The 22,215-nt window shown below is 38.1% G+C and overlaps 3 protein-coding genes across 3 annotated transcripts; 1 reads left to right on the top strand and 2 right to left on the bottom strand.

Annotated features, from left to right (window-relative positions):
* Positions 1 to 1,823: 1,823 nt before the first annotated feature.
* On the bottom strand, positions 1,824 to 4,387 carry LOC103938808 (B-cell receptor-associated protein 31). Its single transcript, XM_009348852.3, has 3 exons — positions 4,228 to 4,387; positions 2,952 to 3,255; positions 1,824 to 2,420 (listed from the first exon to the last, which is right to left on the bottom strand). The coding sequence occupies exons 2-3, from the start codon at positions 3,232 to 3,234 to the stop codon at positions 2,038 to 2,040; spliced, it is 666 nt and encodes a 221-aa protein (XP_009347127.2). The 5' UTR covers positions 3,235 to 3,255; positions 4,228 to 4,387; the 3' UTR covers positions 1,824 to 2,037.
* Positions 4,388 to 8,112: 3,725 nt separating this feature from the next.
* Positions 8,113 to 12,268, top strand: LOC103938807 (dihydrolipoyllysine-residue succinyltransferase component of 2-oxoglutarate dehydrogenase complex 1, mitochondrial-like). Its single transcript, XM_048578153.1, is given in 15 exon segments — positions 8,113 to 8,256; positions 8,424 to 8,502; positions 8,683 to 8,743; positions 8,861 to 8,885; positions 9,441 to 9,511; positions 9,616 to 9,690; positions 9,891 to 9,946; positions 10,061 to 10,105; positions 10,235 to 10,402; positions 10,404 to 10,514; positions 10,608 to 10,702; positions 11,056 to 11,146; positions 11,294 to 11,404; positions 11,539 to 11,733; positions 11,829 to 12,268. Coding segments are annotated over 14 exon segments (1,341 nt in total). The 5' UTR covers positions 8,113 to 8,256; positions 8,424 to 8,457; the 3' UTR covers positions 12,021 to 12,268.
* Positions 12,269 to 17,765: 5,497 nt separating this feature from the next.
* LOC103938805 (L-ascorbate oxidase homolog) lies at positions 17,766 to 21,085 on the bottom strand. Its single transcript, XM_048578151.1, has 8 exons — positions 20,702 to 21,085; positions 20,505 to 20,614; positions 19,685 to 19,955; positions 19,416 to 19,518; positions 18,981 to 19,326; positions 18,496 to 18,861; positions 18,324 to 18,402; positions 17,766 to 18,229 (listed from the first exon to the last, which is right to left on the bottom strand). The coding sequence occupies exons 1-8, from the start codon at positions 20,840 to 20,842 to the stop codon at positions 18,017 to 18,019; spliced, it is 1,629 nt and encodes a 542-aa protein (XP_048434108.1). The 5' UTR covers positions 20,843 to 21,085; the 3' UTR covers positions 17,766 to 18,016.
* Between the last annotated feature and the right edge of the window lie 1,130 nt (positions 21,086 to 22,215).

The raw sequence follows: 22,215 nt of genomic DNA, 5'->3' as shown, positions 1-22,215 counted from the left end.
ATGACTTTCTATCTTCATTTTTATATGACAAAACGGGAATTGTATAAGCACCAAAAAGTCTACTGCCGGTGCTTGCAGAGATTTTTTAGTGTGCTTGAACACGTAGTAGTACGTCACATATCATTATAAAAGTGGAAAAAAAAATATTCTTTGCCAAATGTTGAAGAAGTTGAGGTTTCATTATAAATCAATTAGTAATATGGAGAATAACCCAACCTCTTTTAAATTCATGAGGGTGTTTCCTCATGTCAATATGAGATTTATTCTAAACAAAAATTCTGCACTTATGAAATGACATGTGATGTATCCCATATTTTAGGCACGTTGAAAAACCTTTCGGATGCTTGAAGCTAGCTCGAATCAGATGATAGTCAACTATTGGTAATGCATAATCTAATAGGCATTACTGTTCTTAACCGCAACTCTTTGGAAGTAGTTTTTTTTTTTTTTTTTTTTTTTTTTTTTCAAATGTTTGGAAGTATTTTTAAGATAACTAAACTAGCTATTAGATTCAAGCCCTATTTGAATTTGAACTCTCCATTCTGCAAATCTTTAGAGCTTGTTTTGTATTTTATATATTTAAAAGTTTTGATCATTTTTAAAAGAGGTATTTATCGATCTGCCTCACGAACTTGTATAAAGCTACCAATTCCTTTTCGAACTTTGTCATGTGTTGTTTGCATGATCAAAATGGATAGAAATTTAAGATCATGGGGAAAATTGGTTATATAAAATTTAATGGGAAAATTGGCTAATTTTAAAAATTTAGTAAAGTAATTGAATAAAATGAGAGTTGCAAAAATTAATAGCTCCATACAAGTTTGGAGGTATATCAACAAATATGCCTTCTTAAAAATTAGTTTAATTAATTTCTTTTAAGAAAAGGTTTTTATAAAACTTATAAACTTATTTGGTAGTTAACTTCGAAAACTACTTTGAACACTACCGTCCAAGAACAATATTAGGAATGAATCCATATCCAGTGTCTCCGTGAACAGATCACCAGTCAATAAAGCTATTCCAAATAAACGAGTGAAGAACCAAAGCTTGCTGGCAACACCTGCATCTGGGATCACTGATGGATGAACGTGGCCAGTTTGGTTTCTTTGAGCGTACTTCTTGTAGCTCCAGCCGAAAAAGGTAGCGGAGGAAGCGAACGAAATTTAATGCCATTGGACGATGACCAGTAGCCTCGGACAATGAAAGGTCTGTTTGGTGGGCCGATTGGGATGAGTTATGACCATTGGAAATAGACTCTAGTCCAGTCAGTTGTTTGTTGTGTCAACATAGAAATAGATTAAACAGGTTAGGATATGATGGATTATGAATTCACAATAGAGTGAGTTTTCTAACTCATCCTCACACATTGGTTACAATCGCATTGTGAGGCAACGGCATTCAATCTTCCTCTCCTCCCTATAGACTTGGATCTACTCAGTTGTTTGATTTTTTCTGTTCGTTTTGGTTGGATTGGAAAGACCGTAATTGGGAAAGAGCGGAGGAGAGAGGGTGAAGTGAGAGAGGGAGTGGGAGAACGCTCATCCTTTTCTTCCGTTTGCGGCACCGGTCCAGTCTCATCAGCTAGTGTTTCACCAAACAATATAGACTAGGATTCAAAATCTAACCAATCCATGCCAACCCAATCTTATCTGTAACGCCTAACCCCATCCAGCCTACCAAATGGGCCCGAAGAGCTTTGTGATTTTCTCCGTCAGGGTCATGGATTACTGTCAATGTGCATTTGTATATGACAAACTGAGAATTGTTCAAGCACGGGAAACGAAAATCACTCAGCCATGCGTTTTCCACGTTCGAAGATCATGTAAGTGATAACACTACCGAAAAGCAATCTTTATCGAATAAAAACGAGAATTAACAAAATTCTTGCATCATTTGATTACATTTTATATATAACTATAGGTACGAATTTATAACCGCAGTCATATTCTTTTCCGCTTCAATCTCAAATCTACACTACCCACCTCATAGAGTTAGATATTGACAAAGATGACAGACAATTACTAAGTAACCACTCCCTTATGTGTTCTTTTTTCCATCAGTGTGGGATGCGCTTTGTTCAATCGATGCTAACTGACTGCGGAGGTTTTGGTTGTCTGCCTGCAAGCGGTCATATTCCATAAGGAGTCCTTCAGATTGCTTTTTTAGGGCCTCTACCTCACTTCCCGCCGCCTTTGCCTTCTTTTCTTTCGTCTCATATTCAAATTCCAGAGTCTTGATCTTTGTCCTCAATGTCTCATTCTCTTGTACTATGGTCTTAAGTTGCTCTGAACTTCCGTTTTTCTCCTCTTGAGAACTTTGGTTTTGTCTTTTCGCAGCCTCCATGGCCTTCCTGAGGAATCGAAGTTCTCGTATGTAATGGTGCAATCTATCTGTCATCAGAGAAAGAAACAGAAAAAATCCTGCATTCGATACGATTGAAAGTCAGTTTTGAAGGATATGAATGGTTATCAAGCAAATCAAAGAAGTCATTAGAATTATAAATAACTTGAGCAAAACGATATTCTAATGACCTCTGCATCAGATGACCAAAGTTCAACATAAAGGAAGGGGGAGTAAGGTAGCATATCTAAAATGTTTAGAAAATATAGGGAAACAAGAAGGAAGAAAATCTGATGTTCGAGACCTAACTCAACTTCATAACAGGTTGAGCTAAATCGTTTCATGCTCAAGCTGATGAAAGTCCAACACTAAGGGCAAAGCAGACGAACATTCAGCTGCTTCAAAAGGTAGCTGTCAACTTGCCCTACGTAAATCAAACCATTTCTTTCTAATTCCATCGCATATGAGCTCAACGATTAACAGGCACAATTCATAACGAGTACACCTAACTCCAGTAACTCGAATAGAAAGTACAAGACGTAAGTCTAGATAACAGTAGATAAGCCTGATACCAATTTTTGAAAACAAGCTTAAGAGATCAAGAAGAATACCCATAAGAGAAATTTCGAGCATTTTCATGGACATGAGAATCTCGTCCGTAGGCTTGAGCACGCCAGATTCAATGGTTCGGTTCTTGATGTCAACCAGATTGAAGACGTCGGCCATCAGAACAGCAAATACAGTCCCAGCGACCGTCTTCACCATCACCGGGCCCTTCCCTCGCTTCATCTTATCCAAGGCGAGGATCACTAGCTTTCTCAGAGGGTTCTTGAACAACAAGGTCAAAATCAGCAGCATTTCGCTGAAAATCACCGTGTACAGCAGCTGCAACATCTTTACTCCAAACTCCGAGAACTGAAGCAATGAACAAATTGAGGTGTTCTCAGTAAAATCTGTTTGTTTCACTGACCATAATTATACGAATAAGGAATACTAATGATACCAGCAGACAACTTTTAAGCTATGTATTTGTTCAATAAAATCAAGGCTTTATAGCCAAAATGGTCTATAAGATTGTCATAACTCCTCACTTTGGTCCTGAGATTTAAAATCGATAAAAGTAGTTCTTGAGATTGTCTAACATCAATCATTTTGATCCTTCTAGAAAAATTTCCGTTAAATTGAAGAAACCTCCAGTACAAGAGGAGGGGTTGATTTGACAAAAATACCCTAAATTAACGGAGATTTGAAGAACTAAAATGACTGATGATGGATAATCTCAAGGACCACTGCTATCGATTTTAAATATCAGAGACCAAACTGAGTAGTTATGCCAATCTCAAGTCCATTTTGGATAAAAAGCTAAAAAAACAATACTACCGACTCATTTAATCAACTCATTCGGTGTGTATTTCAGATATCGTAAGATACTTATATATATTTATACATATGCATTTTCGATATAAAATACTGAAGCATTTCAATAAAAACCGATTGCAAACTGAATAATGATGGAACTCCGATGATTTACAAATTTGCATAAATTTATTCTTAAAATGTCCTGAATTTATCTAATATTACCCTTCATTCTACAGATTTAACGCAAACACGGAAACTGAGTTCTAAATTTACAGAAAATTCACCAGAAACTATAGCAAAAATAAGAAATTAACATTTTAATTTATCAACAATGTTGCTTTCCTTCACAAATTAGACGAATTTGCTAAATAAACTCACAAATAAAATCAAAATGAATAACGAACACCATAGATCAAGGATAAACAAATACAGAAATAAGCAGATTCAGAGATGAATAAGAATAGAAGCAAAAATCAGAGATCAAGTAAACGAAAGCAACAGAAGAAATCAAAAACTGAGAAGACTTACCACGATGTAAAGAGAGAGTGCAGGGAGAAAGTGGACGGGTTTTTTTTCTTTTTGAAAGGTAGCTGGAGAGTAGAGAGAGTGAAATATCAGGAAGAAAGCGAACCGCTTCAATTATAAACAAATATCGGTTTAGTAGGTTTGAGAGTAGGTTCAATTGAATTAAAGTTGACCATCGCAACTACATTACCAGAGAAATACTAAAAATACTTTGAAAAAGTGGAACTCTTGTTATTTAATACTACGGTAGTGGTATTACTCTTTATTTATAAATGAGAGGTTTTAGGTTCGATTCTCGCTAAAGGTAAATTTGAATCATATTATTACTAGCATATTGTAAGGCTAAGCACATCCCCTCCTCTTAGTGTAGATAAGGCGTCGAAGAATTCATAGAGAATCTCCTTGGCATTATAGGTTTGAATTTCGGTGACAAGGTGTTCAAATTAATTTATCCACACAATTCTTAGGCGAGTAGGCCGGAAGAAGCGAGTATGATACTAATATATTTAACTCATATAGGAATCACATTTTTACAGTACGCCAGAAAATTTGTGTGTGATACTAATTTATTGGACGCGTAAGTTCAATATATTATACTTGTAAGTTCAATTATCAATATATCATACTCATAGAGAAATTTTTAATATACCAAAAACACGTTCCGATAAACCAAATGTCATGATACAATTAGTTAGAAACTTGAAAAATAAAATTTTCAATCAATTATATTACTACGTACTACACTAAAAAAAATCATAAAAGGTGCAACTCGGTGTGGGTTAAGTGGGTTAATGTGTCCCTTGCATTTTGGGCCTGGGAGGGTTTTTCGTGCTCGGGTTTCGATCAAGTTCAAACTTATCCGGATTGGGCTTGGAATTTTCAATTTTATGGTGTCCAATCATTTTTCTTTATGTCAACTTGTATTGCAGGACTTCTAAAGAATCAGTGTTTTAAAAAACGGTTTGAGCGCGGTCGCTTTCGGATTAAACCCACGTCGGGAGATAAATCAGGGAGAGATTAGGTGTGGCAGCGTCTAAAGGGTCTAGGCAGGCACTGAATAGAACTCGTTTGAATGTATTTTTAAAATGATTAAAAAGATTTTTAGAGAAAATATTTTTGAATTTCAAAAGCAGTTAAAGTGTTTTCTGCAAGAAACACCAATTATGTGTTTCTTCCGGAAAAACACTTTAAATGTTTTTAAAAAACTTATTTATATTTTTACTAAGAATTAATTTTAAAAACATGTTCACTTTCAGTCATTTTAAAAGCTGATCTAAATGAGTTCATAATCTGTCTCGGCGTGGTCGAAGGTCGGAGAAGTGAGATTATAAATCTGAATTTTTCTTTTCTGTTTCAATCTGCGGAAGGAGGAGCCTCATTGTTCCAACGAAGAAGACGATGCATAGATCCTCGTTTCTCTCTCCCACGTGACAAGCAACATTTTGGTCTTCTTATGTAACTATAATCCTATGAGGGTCCGCCACCTAGCACTAGCATCCTATTAACAAAAGGCTTATGAATTGGGTGGTGATAAATATATACGCCGACAAAAAATTAGGAGGTGTAGTGCCGGACGTCTTACTTCAGTTGGCATTTCTCCAGGCCAATGCTATTTTTGTTCACGGTGAAACCCCATTAATTTTTTTCTAAAATTTATTATAAATTCGTAAGGTTTTTGAGAAATATTTCGTAAAGCACTACAGACGTGTGATTACTTGAATTTTTCATTTTATACCATCAAATTACTAAGATATTTAAACGAATTTTTAATAATTTTGTATGTTGTATGTTAAATAATAAACCCAAATTCTTATAGTTTTTAAGTGTAAATATGCTTTTATTTATATAATAAGTTTACTCCAATCCGCCTAGTTTGTTTAGGGCCATGGCTAGCCACCTACACTAGGCTCTAGCTGGCTATCTAACTACTGTCTAGCGTTTTTTAGAACCTTGTAAAGAATTGAACCAAATAGCACTAATATCCTGTTAAAATTCAATCCTACAATTTTGCATCCACACAAAAATTTAACCAAATGACGTTTCAAACATTAAAAGTTGGAATGACATAGCATATATAAGGATGGGATTAATTACACTAACACCCCCTCAGGTTTATTGTACTTTCACAAAACTCCCTCACGTTTGAAACATAACACTAACACCCCTTGAGGTTCTAATTTTCTTTCACATAGGACTAACATCACCTTAAAATATTTTCTTAAAGACAAATTTGTCCTTATTTTTATTACTTTAAAAATAAAAACAATCTTTTTAAAAAACAATATAAGGTTTACGGCCTCTCCCTCCACATTCACCATAACGTAATGGAAATTCTTAACATGTTTCACTTCCTCCCTAGCTGTCCTCACAAGAAGCTACTCCTTCGTCTTGATTTTTCGATCAATCAGCCTCTCCACAAGCTTGGCCTCACCATCCGCCATAAAAAAAATATGAAAAACGGCCAAATTCCCAATAATATTCCTCACGAAATACAAGTGTTCATTAGAAACCTTGAACTTTTTTTGCCGAATTCCAGAGAAGATCCAAGTTCATAGTAGAGGAAGAAAGATAACAATATTTCTTCAATTTTCTTTTTATTTTTTTAATTATAATGAGGGAAAATTTGGCCTAAAAGGGTTATGTGATGTAAACTAAAACCTTAAGGGGTGTTAGTGGTATGTTTCAAACATGAGGGGTTTTGTGAAAACACAATAAACCTGAAAGGGTGTTAGTGTAATTAACCCTATAAGAATGTGATTAAGAGAATATTTGGTTGATTTGGGATTGACAAGGATGGGCAACCAAATCAATGATAGATATTGATATCAAATTACATTCAGATGATTTTTAACTTAAGTCTAACACGCTCAATCATGTAACCACAGCAAGTAGTTCAGTGATAAGGGCACAAATTCTGGCTCCCAAAATACAAAAAATCAGGAGGTCCTAGGTTTGCGACTCCAAGCTAGAGAGTATGTTTGACTGTGGTTAAGAGAAGCCTAAATGCCTTTGTGAGTTCTCCCAACTACCAGAAAACCAATTGTCCCCCTTCATCGTTGAATGAGTACAAATTTAAAAATTTCAACATTACTATTTTATTATAGTAAAGATAATGTACCCTACAAACGGAAAAGATCTCACAAGATTAGATTTTATATTATTTTTAATTTTAATCCAAGCTAAAGAAATTAGGCGGAAAAAAAAAATGAAATCTTAATGAAACACGTATGATATTGTTCATTTTTAACGATGATATTTTTACTTTAAAAAACCACTTATAATACTATTTAGTTACACTTTTATTTTATCATTTTGATTAAAAATTAAAGTTTTTAAAAACATTTTGTTAGTTTCCTTTTAAAAAAAAAAAAAAAAAAAAAAAAAAAAAAAACCAAGAAAGTAGAAGGATGGAAGCGCACATTAGATGGTCGGCGTGAAAGCAGGAGCAGGCGCTAGACGCTCATACCATTCTCCTCCGCTTGGAATTTCCACCTTCCCTCCTCTCCATCCTCCTTCTCGTTCTTCTTCTTCCTTTTCGTTTCTGTATTTCCAGCATTTGGATCGCCCCTCCGCTCAGCTCCAGGTAAACGCTTCCCTCCTCAGTTTTTGCATCTATCGAAAATCAAAACAGGTGTAATTTTGACTTCGTAATTTTCTGAATTTTTTTTTTTTTATCTACGAATAATTTGATCACTTTTATAAAAAAATTTCCCATAATTTTGGATTTTAGGTATAGACGATGATATTCATCTCACGTAGTTTGATCTTTGCATTTTCAAATTATTATTATTTTAAGTCTGTTGTACCTAATCTGGACTGCATCGATAAAACCAAATTTCATATCTTACTGCTGTCCTTTTGATGGTCAGAAGAACTCAGAGCTTAATCCAAGCTTTTTATTTCCGAAATTACGGTTGCGGTTTTCAGTTACTACTGGTGCTGATTTGGTTGGAAAGTTCGATTCTTTCAGGTCAGGTTCTGAAGAGTTGAAGAGCAATGATTTGGGGGACTATTCGCCGTAAAGTCGCTTCGGTATTCGATCAAACTTTCGCTGTTTTTTGCAATCAGTTGATATATTTTTTATCCTCAATGTGCATGCTTTGTGTAGTTTTAATTTTGGGATTCTTTGTTCTATGTTTCAAGTAATTGTTAAAGAATGTTATAGTTTGGTAGTTGCTTATGTATGTTTGAATGGACAGTCTGAGGTGCTGGGACAAGCGTGGAAGGTTAGGCATGGAGTGTCCTGCCCCAAGCTGTTACCGAGCTGTACCAAAAGAGGTACTGAGAAATTGAGCTTCTGTTTCTCCCTCGCTTATTATTTGGGTGCTGAATATAGGGTCTTTGATGAGGTATTTGGATTTGCAACCGGTGGCAACTCCATGTAACCTTATTTCCTTTGATATTAGTATTTGTCTGTAGTTTTTTGGAATATAATTTAATAGCTTTTATCCACAACAGGCTTTGTTAATTGGGAAAGGATATGAGTGCGTTCAGAGTGCAAGCTACCACATTGTTTTAGGTAATTTTAGATTTTATAAGCTGAATCATGTTTCTTAGGGCTGCTTTTGCCTGTGTGTTTCTTTTCCTTTTTTCTTTGTGGTGGTGTTATTGACCTTTTCGAATTCCTACTTTGCAGGCAATTGTGTTCCAGCGCTAAGCAGGTTGAGCTCTGATCTTTTATTTCAGTGATAAACTTAGTCCTCTGCCCTTCTATTTCACAATATGTCTACATAACATGCGATCATAGATATTGTTTTAATCCACCTCCTCTAATAGGTTCTTCAAAATATGATTCTCGTTTTCAAATACTCTCTTCATAATTATGTAACCACAATTCTCTTTCCCTATATATTTCAGCCTGCTGTTTTATTTAACCTTTTTCTTTTTGCTCACCAATTCTATCTATAGAGATAGCAAGAGAGAGAGAGAGAGAGAGAGAGAGAGTGGTTCTGTAATCTTTTTTTTTTGTTTTTGGTTGAATTTTAAGGTGCATTGTGAGTTAGCAAGAATGTACCTCAAAAGGCTTACCTTTTTCCACCAGCAATGAGATCGTTTGGTGTGTGTTACAGACTTACAATTGACATCCTTAATCTTGGATGAGAATCAGAATGTTTGGCCCAAGCCTAAACCAAATGACTGAAGTGCAATAAACTGCGTTTGATATTACACACGCAGTTCTATTTCTCTTATGTTGTTTTATTTGTCCCTGGTTGCAGGGAAGCTACTTCTCTATGTCAGACAGAGTCTTTGATCCGATTGAGCAATAGATCATTTTCCTCAGACAGTGGTATTTAATGAATATATTGGTCTTGACATATTTTCATGCTTTTGGGTCTGTTGTCTGTATAAAATAAGCAAGTAATTAAACTTTTTAATGGTTAAATTATGCAGGAGACTTGGTAGAAGCTGTTGTTCCTTTCATGGGTGAATCTATTACTGATGGAACTTTGGCAACATTCCTAAAGAGTATGTTACTGAAGATGCCTTGTGATACTTTAATCCATAAGTTATTTATTTCTTCTCTGTCTGTGCATTTAATTCACCAAACGTGATTTCTTTTGAGACTCATGCTGATGATAGCTGATGTGGAGAACCTTTGTGCGTGTGTAGTGTAGTGTATGCATAAGTTGAATTCTTTGAGAGTCATGTGTATGATTCATGTGCAGAACCCGGTGACAGAGTTGCAGTTGACGAGCCTATTGCCCAAATTGAAACGGATAAGGTAATTTTTGAAACAAACTTTTCCTGTTTGATAACTTTTCCATTCTTAAGTGCTGACATGCATTTTCACTAAATCTATGTGTTGACATATATATAATTTTTTGTTTACAACTAGGTGACAATTGATGTAGTTAGTCCTGAAGCTGGTGTCATTAAAGAGGTAATATTCATGCAACATCACTAAATAAATTCCTTGTGAGATCATCACTAATCACGACCTACAATCATGCATTCTGGTTTTAGTAGACTGATCTTTTTATTTTTACCTTGAACATGTTCTTGTTAGTAGTTTGTGGCTAAGGAAGGCGAGACTGTGGAGCCAGGTGTAAAGATTGCAATCATTTCCAAATCTGGTGAAGGCATAGAACAAGTTGCGCCATCAGAGCAGGCTGATGCTCAGCCAGAACCTACTAAACCGAAGGAAAGTGCAGAAAAGCAAGTCCCCAAAGCAGAAGCCTGCCCCTGTCAAGGATGCACAACCCAAAACTAAGGCACCTTCTCCACCACCACCACCGCCTAAACACACAGCTTCAGAACTCCGGCTTCCTCCCAAGGATAGGGAAAGACGAGTAAGTTCAGGATTCTTTGTTTATCTAAGAAAAACGATTTTTTCTTAGATGAGAAAGGAATTTAATAGTTATAAATTGTTTTCTCATGTATAGGTTCCTATGACAAGACTAAGGAAGCGGGTGGCAATACGCTTGAAAGATTCTCAGAATACATTTGCTCTCTTAACCACATTTAATGAGATTGATATGTAAGCTCATACCTCCTTTCAAAATATGGTTTCACCATGTCTCCTTGCAATCCTTTATCTTTCCTTTCAAATCTTCTCTGCAACGGACCTTCAGGTTTAACCATTTATGCAAGCTTAGAATGTTGAGATTTTAGTCTAGTATTTTTACTTGAAGTTTTACCTACAATGAAATCACTTGTCTAGGTGTTCAGTTGAGTGCGAAGGATGAGAGTCATCTACCACAATGGCTCTCTTGTTCTGTCTTCACTTTGAAAGCGGACAAATTTGCGCCCAAAATCTTCAATTCTTTTATGACAATGTTATGTAGTGTCTCTCTTTGATTCCCATCTAATGATCGGTATAATATAATGCAGGACTAACTTGATGAAGCTCCGTTCAGACTATAAGGACACCTTTGTGGAAAAGCATGGTGTGAAATTGGGATTTATGTCCGGCTTTGTTAAAGTATGTGTTGTTGCATAAATTACTGTCATTTATCACCAATGAAAATTGGAAGTGCAAAGTACTATTAAATTATTGTGAAATTATAGTACTATAGTATACTTTTTGGGCGTGTGGGCCGTTCTTAAGTTATACGTTAATCTGTTTTAGGCTGCTGTTAGCGCACTTGAGCAGTTGCCAATTGTCAATGCTGTCATTGATGGTGATGATATCATATACAGAGATTATATTGATATCAGCATAGCTGTTGGGACACCGAAGGTATGCTAGTATTATGTTTGATTCTTAACAGACATGAGCATTAGTTATGAGTTATTTCTGGTCATTCATAGTGTGCCACAATGAATTCCATTGTCGCGTGTGAACTAACCACGATCGAATTCTTTTTATTGAAGGGCCTTGTTGTTCCAGTTGTCCGTGATGCTGGTAGTATGAACTTTGCTCAGATAGAGAAGGAAATCAATACCCTGGCTAAGAAAGCAGCTGATGGTTCTATATCAATTGATGAAATGGCTGGAGGCACATTCACAATATCAAACGGAGGTGTATATGGAAGCCTTCTAAGCACACCAATCATCAATCCTCCACAGGTATTGCTCTGTACTCGTTTCTCTTTTTCGGGAAAACCTTCGTAGCAATACTCTCTCAGACAAGTTTATTTGTTGATTTGTTTTTCCTTTTGCAGTCAGCAATTTTGGGTATGCACTCAATAGTGAACCGTCCCATGGTCGTTGGGGGGAACGTTGTACCAAGGCCGATGATGTACATTGCATTGACATACGATCATCGTCTCATTGATGGAAGAGAGGCTGTTTTCTTCTTGCGCCGCATTAAAGATGTCGTGGAAGACCCTCGCAGGCTTCTCCTTGATGTGTAAAGGAGTCGGTGTCCCTGAACCCCGATTTTGAACTACATGTAGAACGCAATATATCCCACCGTACGTCTGCATTCTGAAGTCGATATGCTTGGCAAGTGTGTTTTGCCCAATGCCTTTTTTTTTTTGAAATTAGAGTTGGAATACTCTGCAGGACAGGTTGATCGAAAAGTACAATTTTCCTTTCAGCCCAGTTACTTCGGCGTTTCGTTCACTGAGGATTTTAAATAAAAAAAACTCAGTCTACTCTACTCTCAAGGGTGTATTTTGACGATTGTTAGCCTTTAATTATTTATCCGCAAGAAATATGATCCAGTTTCTCGTGTTGTTCCGGAGATCTTTTTGACTTCCAGCATACAAACAACCACCACGGAATAGCTCAAGTGGTTGAGGATAAATTTCAAGTTCGTACTTCACACGAGGCATGTCTTATGTTTGATTCTTGCATTGGTGAATCACACAATAATGGTGCTTCTGAGTCTTTTGGCGTCCGAAAAGATGGTCTGTTGCGGCGAAGCTTGATCTTTTTTTCTTTTTTTTTTTTTTAAACGAAAAAACTTCCAGCATACAAACCAATAACATATTTGATGGTAAAAAATCAATTACAGCCGAAAGGGAGAGAACTTGAACAGAGAAATGGGCAAGACAAGGACTCTAACATCAGTTCTACCAAATGTTTCCATTTCTATTCCGGTAAACTGCAAGCGAATTGTCGAAAACTCTCCGCTTCATCTTCCGATAATGGAGTCGAGTGACAAGGAGGAATTTCCAGTCGGCTTCTGTTAACTTTGCCAGAGCGTCTGAAGGCACCACCGATGGTCCTATAGAACGAAAAGAAGACGTTTTAGAGAGCTTGTATGACCATTAGTTAATTTACAAAGAGATGAACGGACAGCAAACGAATCAAACTTACCCCTCCAACACTAATTCCTTTTTCTCCTGTAGCTTTAGAATCCTCTCCTCGATAGTGTTCTCAATCACAAATCTCATAATTCTGCAACCGAGAAGAAAATATTAGAGATCTTACCAAACTTAGTTTAAAAACCGTGACAGAACATTGCTCACGTGCGAATGCAACTGTCAGATTAAGAGCAACACCTCCGGCTTTCAAGCTCATTAAGAAAATCCTGCAATCTGGATCCTCGGTGAATCTCTTTATAGCATTATCCCTTGCAGACATAGTCATGGTTCCGACCAACTGAACACAATTGATACCAGACTGCAACAATTTCTTTAAATTAATATCGGTGATGCACAAATGGAAAATCGTTGTATATTATTCAGTTTTACCCTTTGCAAGGAGTAGTTAATGATATCCAAGAACGATGTGAACTGGCCGAAAGCAATTCCTTTGCAGAGCCATCCTTTTCAACCATGGACCTGATTTCTTCCCTCTAGAGCCATATAGAGGAAATTCAAAAAGCAAGAGGAAGTTAAGCAAGATGATAAGCACGCTACATGTGTACGTGTGCTAAGTAAATCAATATGATTCACAGTTGCCTGTTTCGATGCCCTGATCAACAGCATATCAACGACTGAAGAATAAGAAAATGGTCACGTACCAAAGCCTCAATTTTTTGTGCTGGTCTGAAAATTGTCAAGCTTAATTCTGTTCAAAATGCTTGAGGAACTAAACCCTTGACGGTAGTTTTAGTCTGATTAGCAGCATCTGGTTTTGTAGCGAAATCAATAGTAACTGGTTTTGAGCATGTCGGGCATGAGACTTGTCTCAAACAATCAGCAAAATCGAGCAAGCAAGCCTTGCAAAACGCGTGCTCACAAGCAGAAACCTGAAATATCAACGGAAATAGTTAGAAGAAAATCAATAACACAACAGATGCATTTAAAATGCGTGCAGGCTACTCACTCTTCGAAATTTATAGCAATTGAGGTAATATAAATATCAAGGGAAAAAAATTAACGAAGAAAGTTTTCTTTGGAAATCCAAAACATAGACAGTTAACAGCAAAAAAACCATTCTGACAAATCTACAAGCGAACAAATCTGAACCACCCTTCCATGACAAACCTGTACTGGTGAACATGATTGACATATTTGACAATCAAGAAAATACCAAATGCACAAACGAAGAAGGAAAGTGCGATTTAGCATGGCAAAGCCATTCAAATAGTGTGAAAGAAAACTAACCACTGGATCTTCTGCTGCTTCATGACAAATTCCACAGATTTTCTCATTTATATTAGGTTGCTTCCATTTCTCAGTGCAGCAGATGCAGAATACACAACAAGGTAAGGATGAATACCAAATAGAACTTTGTTGATGAAAAAACAAGAAGCAACATAAAGGGAAAAAAGTTACATTTTGGACATTCAAAACTGCAACAGATCAGATTTAGCCTTTCATCCTATGTTAGAACAGTTATCTTGTAACTGAGAAAGCATAGTTCACATTCAATAAGTATGCGGACCTGTCGCAAGCGAATGAGAAGGTCAAATATGTGAGCATAATTATTCATCACAGTTCCCTCTTCGACAAATCTGTAACAAAGAACGCATATAATTTTTCACCAGACCGATTGCTCATTAGCATATTTCAAGTGAGTTGACATTTTCTTCTGATAATACAACTTTCCACAATATCGGCACTTTTGTTTGGGAGGCATCACATTCTTCCTGTAGTCAGGCTCAACAATGGAGTATGTAGTAATGACAAAATCGTACTTCCTTTTGAAGTAAACTGCTCTATTCACTCACTCATTGACTCATTGCAACGACAGGGCAAACCACAAGGGTGTTTTTGATTCTAGGAAAGAATAACGGCAATTATTGCTACCGAACGCCAATCATAGATAGGAGTATACGTAACATTCTATTCCAAAGTGTAGAAATAATGTTTGAGATTGTAAGAAATCCTTGGATCAACTTATGTTGATATAAGTATTTGATGGCTAATGATGTTTAATGTGTGATAAGAAGACATGTTAAATCAACTCAAGGGCAAGTTGTGGATTGATTACAATAACAGTTGAGGAGATTAAACTCACGGCAATGTGCCTAAATATTTATAGTAATTTGTAAGATTGCTACTCCCATTTCAATTTCAATGCTGCTTCCCCTTAATTTGAAGCTTTTATGCTGAATTACAAATATGCTGCTGCGTCATGGCTTTTACCACACAGCCATGCAGAACCTGCTTTTAATTTCCACCACCTCCACCGGATCCACTTCCAGACCCTTGGCCACTACCGGCGCCAGCTCCCACACCTATGCCAACCCCAATTCCAATTCCAAATCCTCCACCACGGCCGCCGCCGCCACCAGCACCTCCTCCACTTCCTAGGCCGCCACCAACTCCGCCCCCGCCTCCTACACCACCACCAGCACCAAAACCACCTCCATGGCCTGAACCTCCGCCGAGACCACCACCACTTCCTCCTCCTGCACCTCCTCCGCCACCAACACCTCCGCCAGCTCCACCTCCAACACCACCTCCTGCACCAAAACCGCCTCCATGGCCTGATCCTCCACCAACACCACCCCCACCACCTCCACCTCCACCTCCTCCACCTCCCCCACCACCGACGCCCCCTCCAGCTCCACCTCCTACACCACCTCCTGCACCAAAACCACCTCCATGGCCTGAACCTCCACCAACACCACCGCCACCACCTCCTCCTGCTCCTCCTCCGCCACCAACGCCCCCTCCAGCTCCACCTCCTACTCCACCACCGGCACCAAACCCGCCTCCCTGGCCTGAACCTCCACCAACACCACCACCTCCTCCTGAACCACCTCCACCGCCTCCTCCAAGACCACCACCTCCTCCAACACCTCCCCCTACACCCCCTCCAGCTCCAAAACCTCCACCATGACCTGACCCACCTCCAAGACCACCACCGGCGCCTCCACCACTGCCAATACCACCACCGCCTCCAACACCACCTCCAACTCCTCCTCCAGCTCCACCACCTATACCACCACCAGCCCCTGCTCCTCCACCAATTCCTCCGCCACCGCCAAAGCCTCCTCCTCCTCCGGCTCCGCCTCCAAAGCCACCGCCCCTAGGTCCCCTACCGTGATTCCCTCGACCAAACCGACCACCACATCTCCGACCCCATTGGCAATCATCATCATCACCGCGAAATCTAGTTTTGTCCACTTTCTCATCACCTAGAGTGGTGACTGCACTCAGTTGGAGGACAATGTATAGAACAAGAAGACTCAAAGGCAGCCATTTTCGAGAGACAACCATGGCTTCTTTCCTCGTCTGTAAAATGCTCGATTAAATTCTCAGGTAGATTGCTGAGGAGGTTGTTATATTCTTCCTTCAAAGGACGATCGTTTTATAGGCATGGGGTCTTTAGCCAATAATACAGTACGTACAGCTACACTGAACAGCCTTTAATGGGTGCATGTTCATGGCACGCGTTGGCACAGTTGGGAAATTTGGACGACCATTAAATGCCAAATGGAGGAGGAAGTCAAAACTCAAAAGGCTAACTTGGAAAAAAAAATTCATTTTAACGGAAACACGGATGATACATCACGTTTTTTTTATGTAAATGGTGGGAAATTTTAGTTTTTAAGTTATTAACTTTTTGACACATATATTCCACCATTTGTATAGTAACATGTGGTGTACCACCTCGTGTGCTGATCATACAGAAAAATCTCTCACTAACTTGGATATATATCACTTCAGTTTTGCATTGACCATTTGACTTATATGCACATCCACTTCTTTTAGTTTCTTCTCGCACCGTCATGTCATGGATGAAAGTTAAATAAGTGTGTGATTAGTCTCATATCTCGTCACGTAGAGACTTAAATGAAAACGCAATGAAGCAAAGATCTTCGTAATTTAGTACCTTAATATCATTTCTTTTAAAAAACTAGTGAAATTAAAAAAAAAATTCCAATCCTATTTACTAACTATTTCATGTGGTCCAATATTCTACTAAATAATGTGTTGGATTTCTATTCAAGTGTAATGAATTCGAAACTTCCTCTTTCAAAAATTATTGTAAAAGTTTCTCACTCCCCACATCAAGAGTTGGGACCTAATTAGTATTCTGTTTGGATTTTGTCGATTCTTTCACACATTTGATTTTTCTTTATTCCACTTAAGGAACTTGTATGCTTTAAAGTTTAAAGAAAGTTAGACATGATAAGTAGGCCAAACACTTCCTAGCCAATTTTATGTGAGCTCTGCAATTCTGTATCTGCAGGGCCATACACATTGAAGCCGGTCAACTCCACCGACGCTCGACCATTAATATTTACTCTTTGCCAAATTAAATCACCCACCTTCCTCTTTGCTATTTGCAGAAACAAGTGGGAAGTGGTTGTAGCCGGTGACTGTTCATGCAGGATTGTCAAGTTTTCGGGAACAAGTTGGGCCAGGACGTGCGTGGCATTGCGAGTATATCCATTTCGTCGTCAATTGGTGTTGACTTGGATTAATTTCATCGGTTGCTAATTGGTTTTGTGTCAAATGGTTAACTAGCTACCGAGTGACTTGATACGCAAGTATCTAATTTAAATTTCCGTCAAGAACTGGTATGATAAGTCTTTGTTTACAGATTGGACGCTATTATTTATTTATTTAATGTAAGAAAACCGATACTGGAGGATTTAGGAGTTGAATACGAAAGCTCGGATGCACAAGTTAATGTTATTAATCAACCTAGCTATGACCTACGAGTAATATGTAAAAAGTTATGCTTTCTACTGTTCATCACATTCGTGATTAATTTCTATCTTCAAGTTGAAATTAGCGACTGAACAACAAACAAAAAATCCTTTGTGATTAAAATATGTTAAACAAAGAATACATGATGGATAACAATCTATCTTTAACAATTAGATCCAAAAAGTTTGATTTGGATCACACAGAGAAGACACAAACTAACAAAGGGTGACGAAAATGGCTCGAGTTAAGCCCTACATCTTTGATTTGCAGACAATATCCTCTCCTGTAGTTCACATCTATGAACCTGACAATGCTCACAGTTTCACCTTCCGAAAATGCAGGTTTGCTTAAAGAGGCCGGGTTCTACGCCCCAATGCGCGACCACATAGAAGAGCATTCCTTGGGATCGGATATTCATCCCTCCATGAATTCGCAGGCGAGTAGACACGAAAATAGAACTGCTGGCCTAAGTACTGCCGTGCCCAGTTCTCGGACCTTATGTTCCACATTCCCACGTTGTCCAAAGGCATGTAGATTGCAGTCCATGAGTTGGGATACACCTGTTCAATAGAAAGAACAGACATTAAGATCGATCATGAAGAAATAACTGTAAGTCGCGCATATGATTTTACAAAACTGGATTTATCAATGTACCTGAACGGTGGAGCGAGATATAGTGTCTCTCAAATTGTATCTCAATCTGCTTGCAGGTGTCCACTGTCCACCATCCATCCTGGCCATATCGAAATCACCACAGTAAAGATAAGTGTTATTGAATTTCTTGCTGTCGAAAAAAAGTTTGAACTTCTGACGCAGAGAAACTTACCCTACAACAAAGAAATTATGGCCATCAATGTGCCATGACTGCACAGTATCCTCTGGATTCTCAAACACAAGTTCAGCAAAGCCACGGAAATCAGCATTCATGACAGAAGTCTGAAGATAAGCACCGCCGCCAGTGGGGTTGTCTTGGATGCTTCCAAGGGAAAATACCCCTGAGATCTTGAAGTGGTCAGCAAGTTTAAGTGGTGTGTCCGGTTTGATGAATGAAACGCTGTTCACAGCATATCTCTGCTTGCCATTGATAATTGGAGCAGAGTTTGTGAGCCTGATCGTGCGGGTGGTGTTGATCAATCCGTAATGATAAGAGCCTTGGGGGTTAGGCCTCGGACCACTCGCTGTCAAATTCCGTCTGGTTTTATACACGAAAAGGGCATGAGATATAGAAACATTGTACAATTCTTTTAGGTTGCAAAAGTTCAAAAAGGCATGAGATACAGAAACATTCAACAATTCTTTGAAGTTAGTTACCTGAGAGATCGGGCTTGTTCAAGAGACCAGTCAATCTGAGTTGTTGGGCCACCGGGTGGAGGACCAGAAACACTTCCTGCAGAGTTACTGTAGTGGAGAATGGAGGTTGCACTGACCACTTGTGATGTGAAACGCGAAGAGACAACAATGTAGTAATCTTTCGGGGGTTGATCAGCTGTAACCAATACAGAATAGGACTGACCCAAATGAATGTCAAGAGAACTGTAAGTGTTTTGAAGAGAGTGGGTGCCTTCCACCTCTACTAACAACATCTTGTGCCCCTGGATTCTGAAATTAATGTGAGTTGTACGCCCCACATTCGATATCCTCAATCTGTATGTCTTGCCTGCCAAGCAAGTATAACATCAAAATGTCGTGGGAACGAAAATAATGACAGAAATGGAGATCAAAATGCTGCTTGTATTCATTAATTACCTTGATCAACTGTAAATGTAAACCCATTGGATCCACGGCCATTGATGAGGAGTCCGTCGGGGAAGGGAAGATTATTTCCACCATCTAAAATTGCTTTCAAATCCTGTAAGGATTGAAAACAATCCCATCAAACAACAACACATCACATTCCTAAATTTTCTACTAGGTATTCGCTAATGATTATAAATCACGAGTAACGCTACAAGGACCACAATTTTACACCACATTATGTAGCGAGTGAGCAACTGCGAATGTTATATGCTACTTACAGTGTGATTTTTACTGAACCAGTCTCCAGCGAGTATAGTAAAATCTCCAGCAGGAGGAGGGAAAGGTACTGGGATACGCGGGCGGCTGTCAATTTTGATACCACCGAACCCTCCTGCAGCCTTGTGGAGGCCAAGGGAAGGGAAGTAGAAGTAACTGCCAATCTGATCCTTGACTTGAAGAACGTATGTGAAGTTCTGTCCCGGCGGGATGGGGCAATTCGTGCCAAACACCCCATCCTGCCATGAGTTCCTTCTCTGCTGTACTCCATTCCTAAACAAGAGTTGCAGGACTTGTTAGTTAGTCGAACTAGGAATTCTGCTAATGAAATAGTTACTTAGACTACGGGAAAGAAGAAAAATTCAACAGAAGACCCCAGAGACTGTTACAAGAAAAGCTCGATTGGGAAGTAGTAAATCTTTCAAGAAAAAAAATCGCAAAAACGTCAGATATTGCTGAATTGAACAGCTGGATGTGCGCTAAAGAATCCGGGTTTAACAGTTGGATCTAAGAGATTGATGCACAACAGAATGACCAATCATTTTCCATGTTATTCACTTTTTGCCACATGAACAAAGTGACTAAAAGTGCCTATCCAAATAGGCGACAAATTTAATACCATTTCTTTTCTAAAAGCGGATATTCTAAACTGGTTTAAAAGAGAGATTCAAACTTAGTGCCACTGGAATGGCACTACCTACCCGAGCGACCAACTAGCCTAACTTACGTCTCATTTCTAAGTGTTTCGATTGGAAAAAGTAAATACACAATACACATATATTAAAAAAAAAAAAAAAAAGAAACAGAAGAATGATGACTAACCAAGAGATGAGAAAAGGTTCATCCAAGCTATTGAAAACGCTGATGATGAGGTTGTCATTGGTGACAGACTCGATCTGCGGCCCTGGAAATTGCCCATTTATCAATATCCCCTGCATTTCCATTCAAAACTCATTTTATTAGCACCAAAAATTCCCACAACAGAGGGAGAGAGAGAGAGAGAGCAATGATAAGGTTACCTGCTGTTTAATTCCAAGGGGGTAGATATCACCATAGGTGACATTCCAGTTGTAGAACCTGTAGGGATCTTCACCACTTGTGCAGATCACAGTAAGCAGGGCAACCAATATCACACAACAAGCGCTTTTGTACACTCCCATCTCTCTCTCTCTCTCTCTCTCTCCCCAACCCAATATTCTTATTTGGATGTTTGAGAGAAATCAATGGAGAAATGGGACTGAGATGCAAAATAAAACCCTCCCAGAAGATAAAGAGCTTTAAATCTCTCTCTGTGTAAAGCTCCCCTTAACCTCCAGTGCTTTTTTTCTTTCTGTTTTTGCTTTTTCTTTGAGCACTTTTGAGAGGGCTCTACAAGAGTGCTTTTGCCTGCGAGATGAGATCTCCCTCACTCGGCTGTTTGCCGGTTATTTTTAGTAAGCCAACAGGGAGTGAGCGTCTATGAGCTGTACTTGTTGCTTCCCGTCTCTATATGTAATGGAAATAAACAGGTTTTGTTTCAGACTTTGCAGTCACTAGTCACCGATCAGTCCACAGTTCCGTGCCTAGGGTGGCGCGAAAGAGAAATTTTTTATTCTTTCCGAACACGGGTGGTACACTAAATAATTTACATATCATTATATAAGTAGAACCAAATTTTATTTTTTCATGTTTGCTATTTTTTTAATACAAGCATCTCGTTACTAGTATTAAAAATAAATACTCGTGACACACTAAAAGTATATCTACGTGAAGAAATTCAAATTTTTAGGACATTTAACAAATCATTTTTTTATTTATTTGGTAAAATAAAAAGACAACAATGTTCAACGATCGTTTTGGTTTTACATCAAATTTATAATCACTGAATTTTCTCATGATCTATGATGACCAAAAGATTACTAGGTTAAGAATTAGGTTATTTTACGGGTTTTCTAATTAGTAACGAAAGAAATGGGAGAACTATGCATAAAATATTTTGCTAATAGGCTCCAATGGTGTACATGATGAGATGGATTTAGGGTACAATGAGAATACTCATTAACGGAAAGAGGTTTGTAGCCGTTATATCGATGAGGAGTGATTTCTCACATTCTTTTCTCTTTTTAAACACATGTTGATGTCTGTTTTCATATTGAACAAATTAAAAGATAATCGAAAGACAAATAAGTAGAATGTATAGAAAGAGAAAAATGCATATGAAAGTCACTTTTCTATATCAATGGGTTCACTTATTTTACCAGGCATCCAAGAGCATCATAGCATCACTATCGTCATTGTAGCAAGTATTCTTTTTATTTTATTCAAGCGATAATCCTTATAAAATAAAAGTGAATTATGTAAAAGACTTTCCGTATTTGACTGTAGAAAAAGTGTATATATTAATATTACTCTAGTTAATTCGGCGAAGCCGCGATTTGCATCTAATCGCGTGCCTTAATTTTTTTATTCCCATAAAGAGGAAAGATTCCCTTCACATTTTCCTAAGGTTGCACAGTTTCATCAAAGATTCATATTCTTTTTCTCTGCGTACGTC

The sequence above is a fragment of a genome, unplaced genomic scaffold (genome assembly GCF_019419815.1).
Source record: "Pyrus x bretschneideri cultivar Hongxiangsu unplaced genomic scaffold, Pyrus_bretschneideri_v1 Contig12, whole genome shotgun sequence".
Taxonomy (NCBI): domain Eukaryota; kingdom Viridiplantae; phylum Streptophyta; class Magnoliopsida; order Rosales; family Rosaceae; genus Pyrus; species Pyrus x bretschneideri.
Note: the sequence above shows the minus strand (reverse complement) of the source record. Positions and strands in the feature narration are given on the sequence as shown.

What these genes read in the sequence shown, in the direction of transcription:
- LOC103938805 (XM_048578151.1), bottom strand. Translation starts at nt 20,842, where the DNA reads ATGGGAGTGTACAAAAGCGCTTGTTGTGTGATATTGGTTGCCCTGCTT. An exon ending in CCCTTGGAATTAAACAGCAG is followed by an intron (nt 20,615 to 20,701) that starts GTAACCTTATCA and finishes ATGGAAATGCAG; the next exon opens with GGGATATTGATAAATGGGCA. An exon ending in CATAATTTCTTTGTTGTAGG is followed by an intron (nt 18,403 to 18,495) that starts GTAAGTTTCTCT and finishes CGATATGGCCAG; the next exon opens with GATGGATGGTGGACAGTGGA.
- LOC103938808 (XM_009348852.3), bottom strand. Translation starts at nt 3,234, where the DNA reads ATGTTGCAGCTGCTGTACACGGTGATTTTCAGCGAAATGCTGCTGATT. An exon ending in GCTCGAAATTTCTCTTATGG is followed by an intron (nt 2,421 to 2,951) that starts GTATTCTTCTTG and finishes TATCGAATGCAG; the next exon opens with GATTTTTTCTGTTTCTTTCT.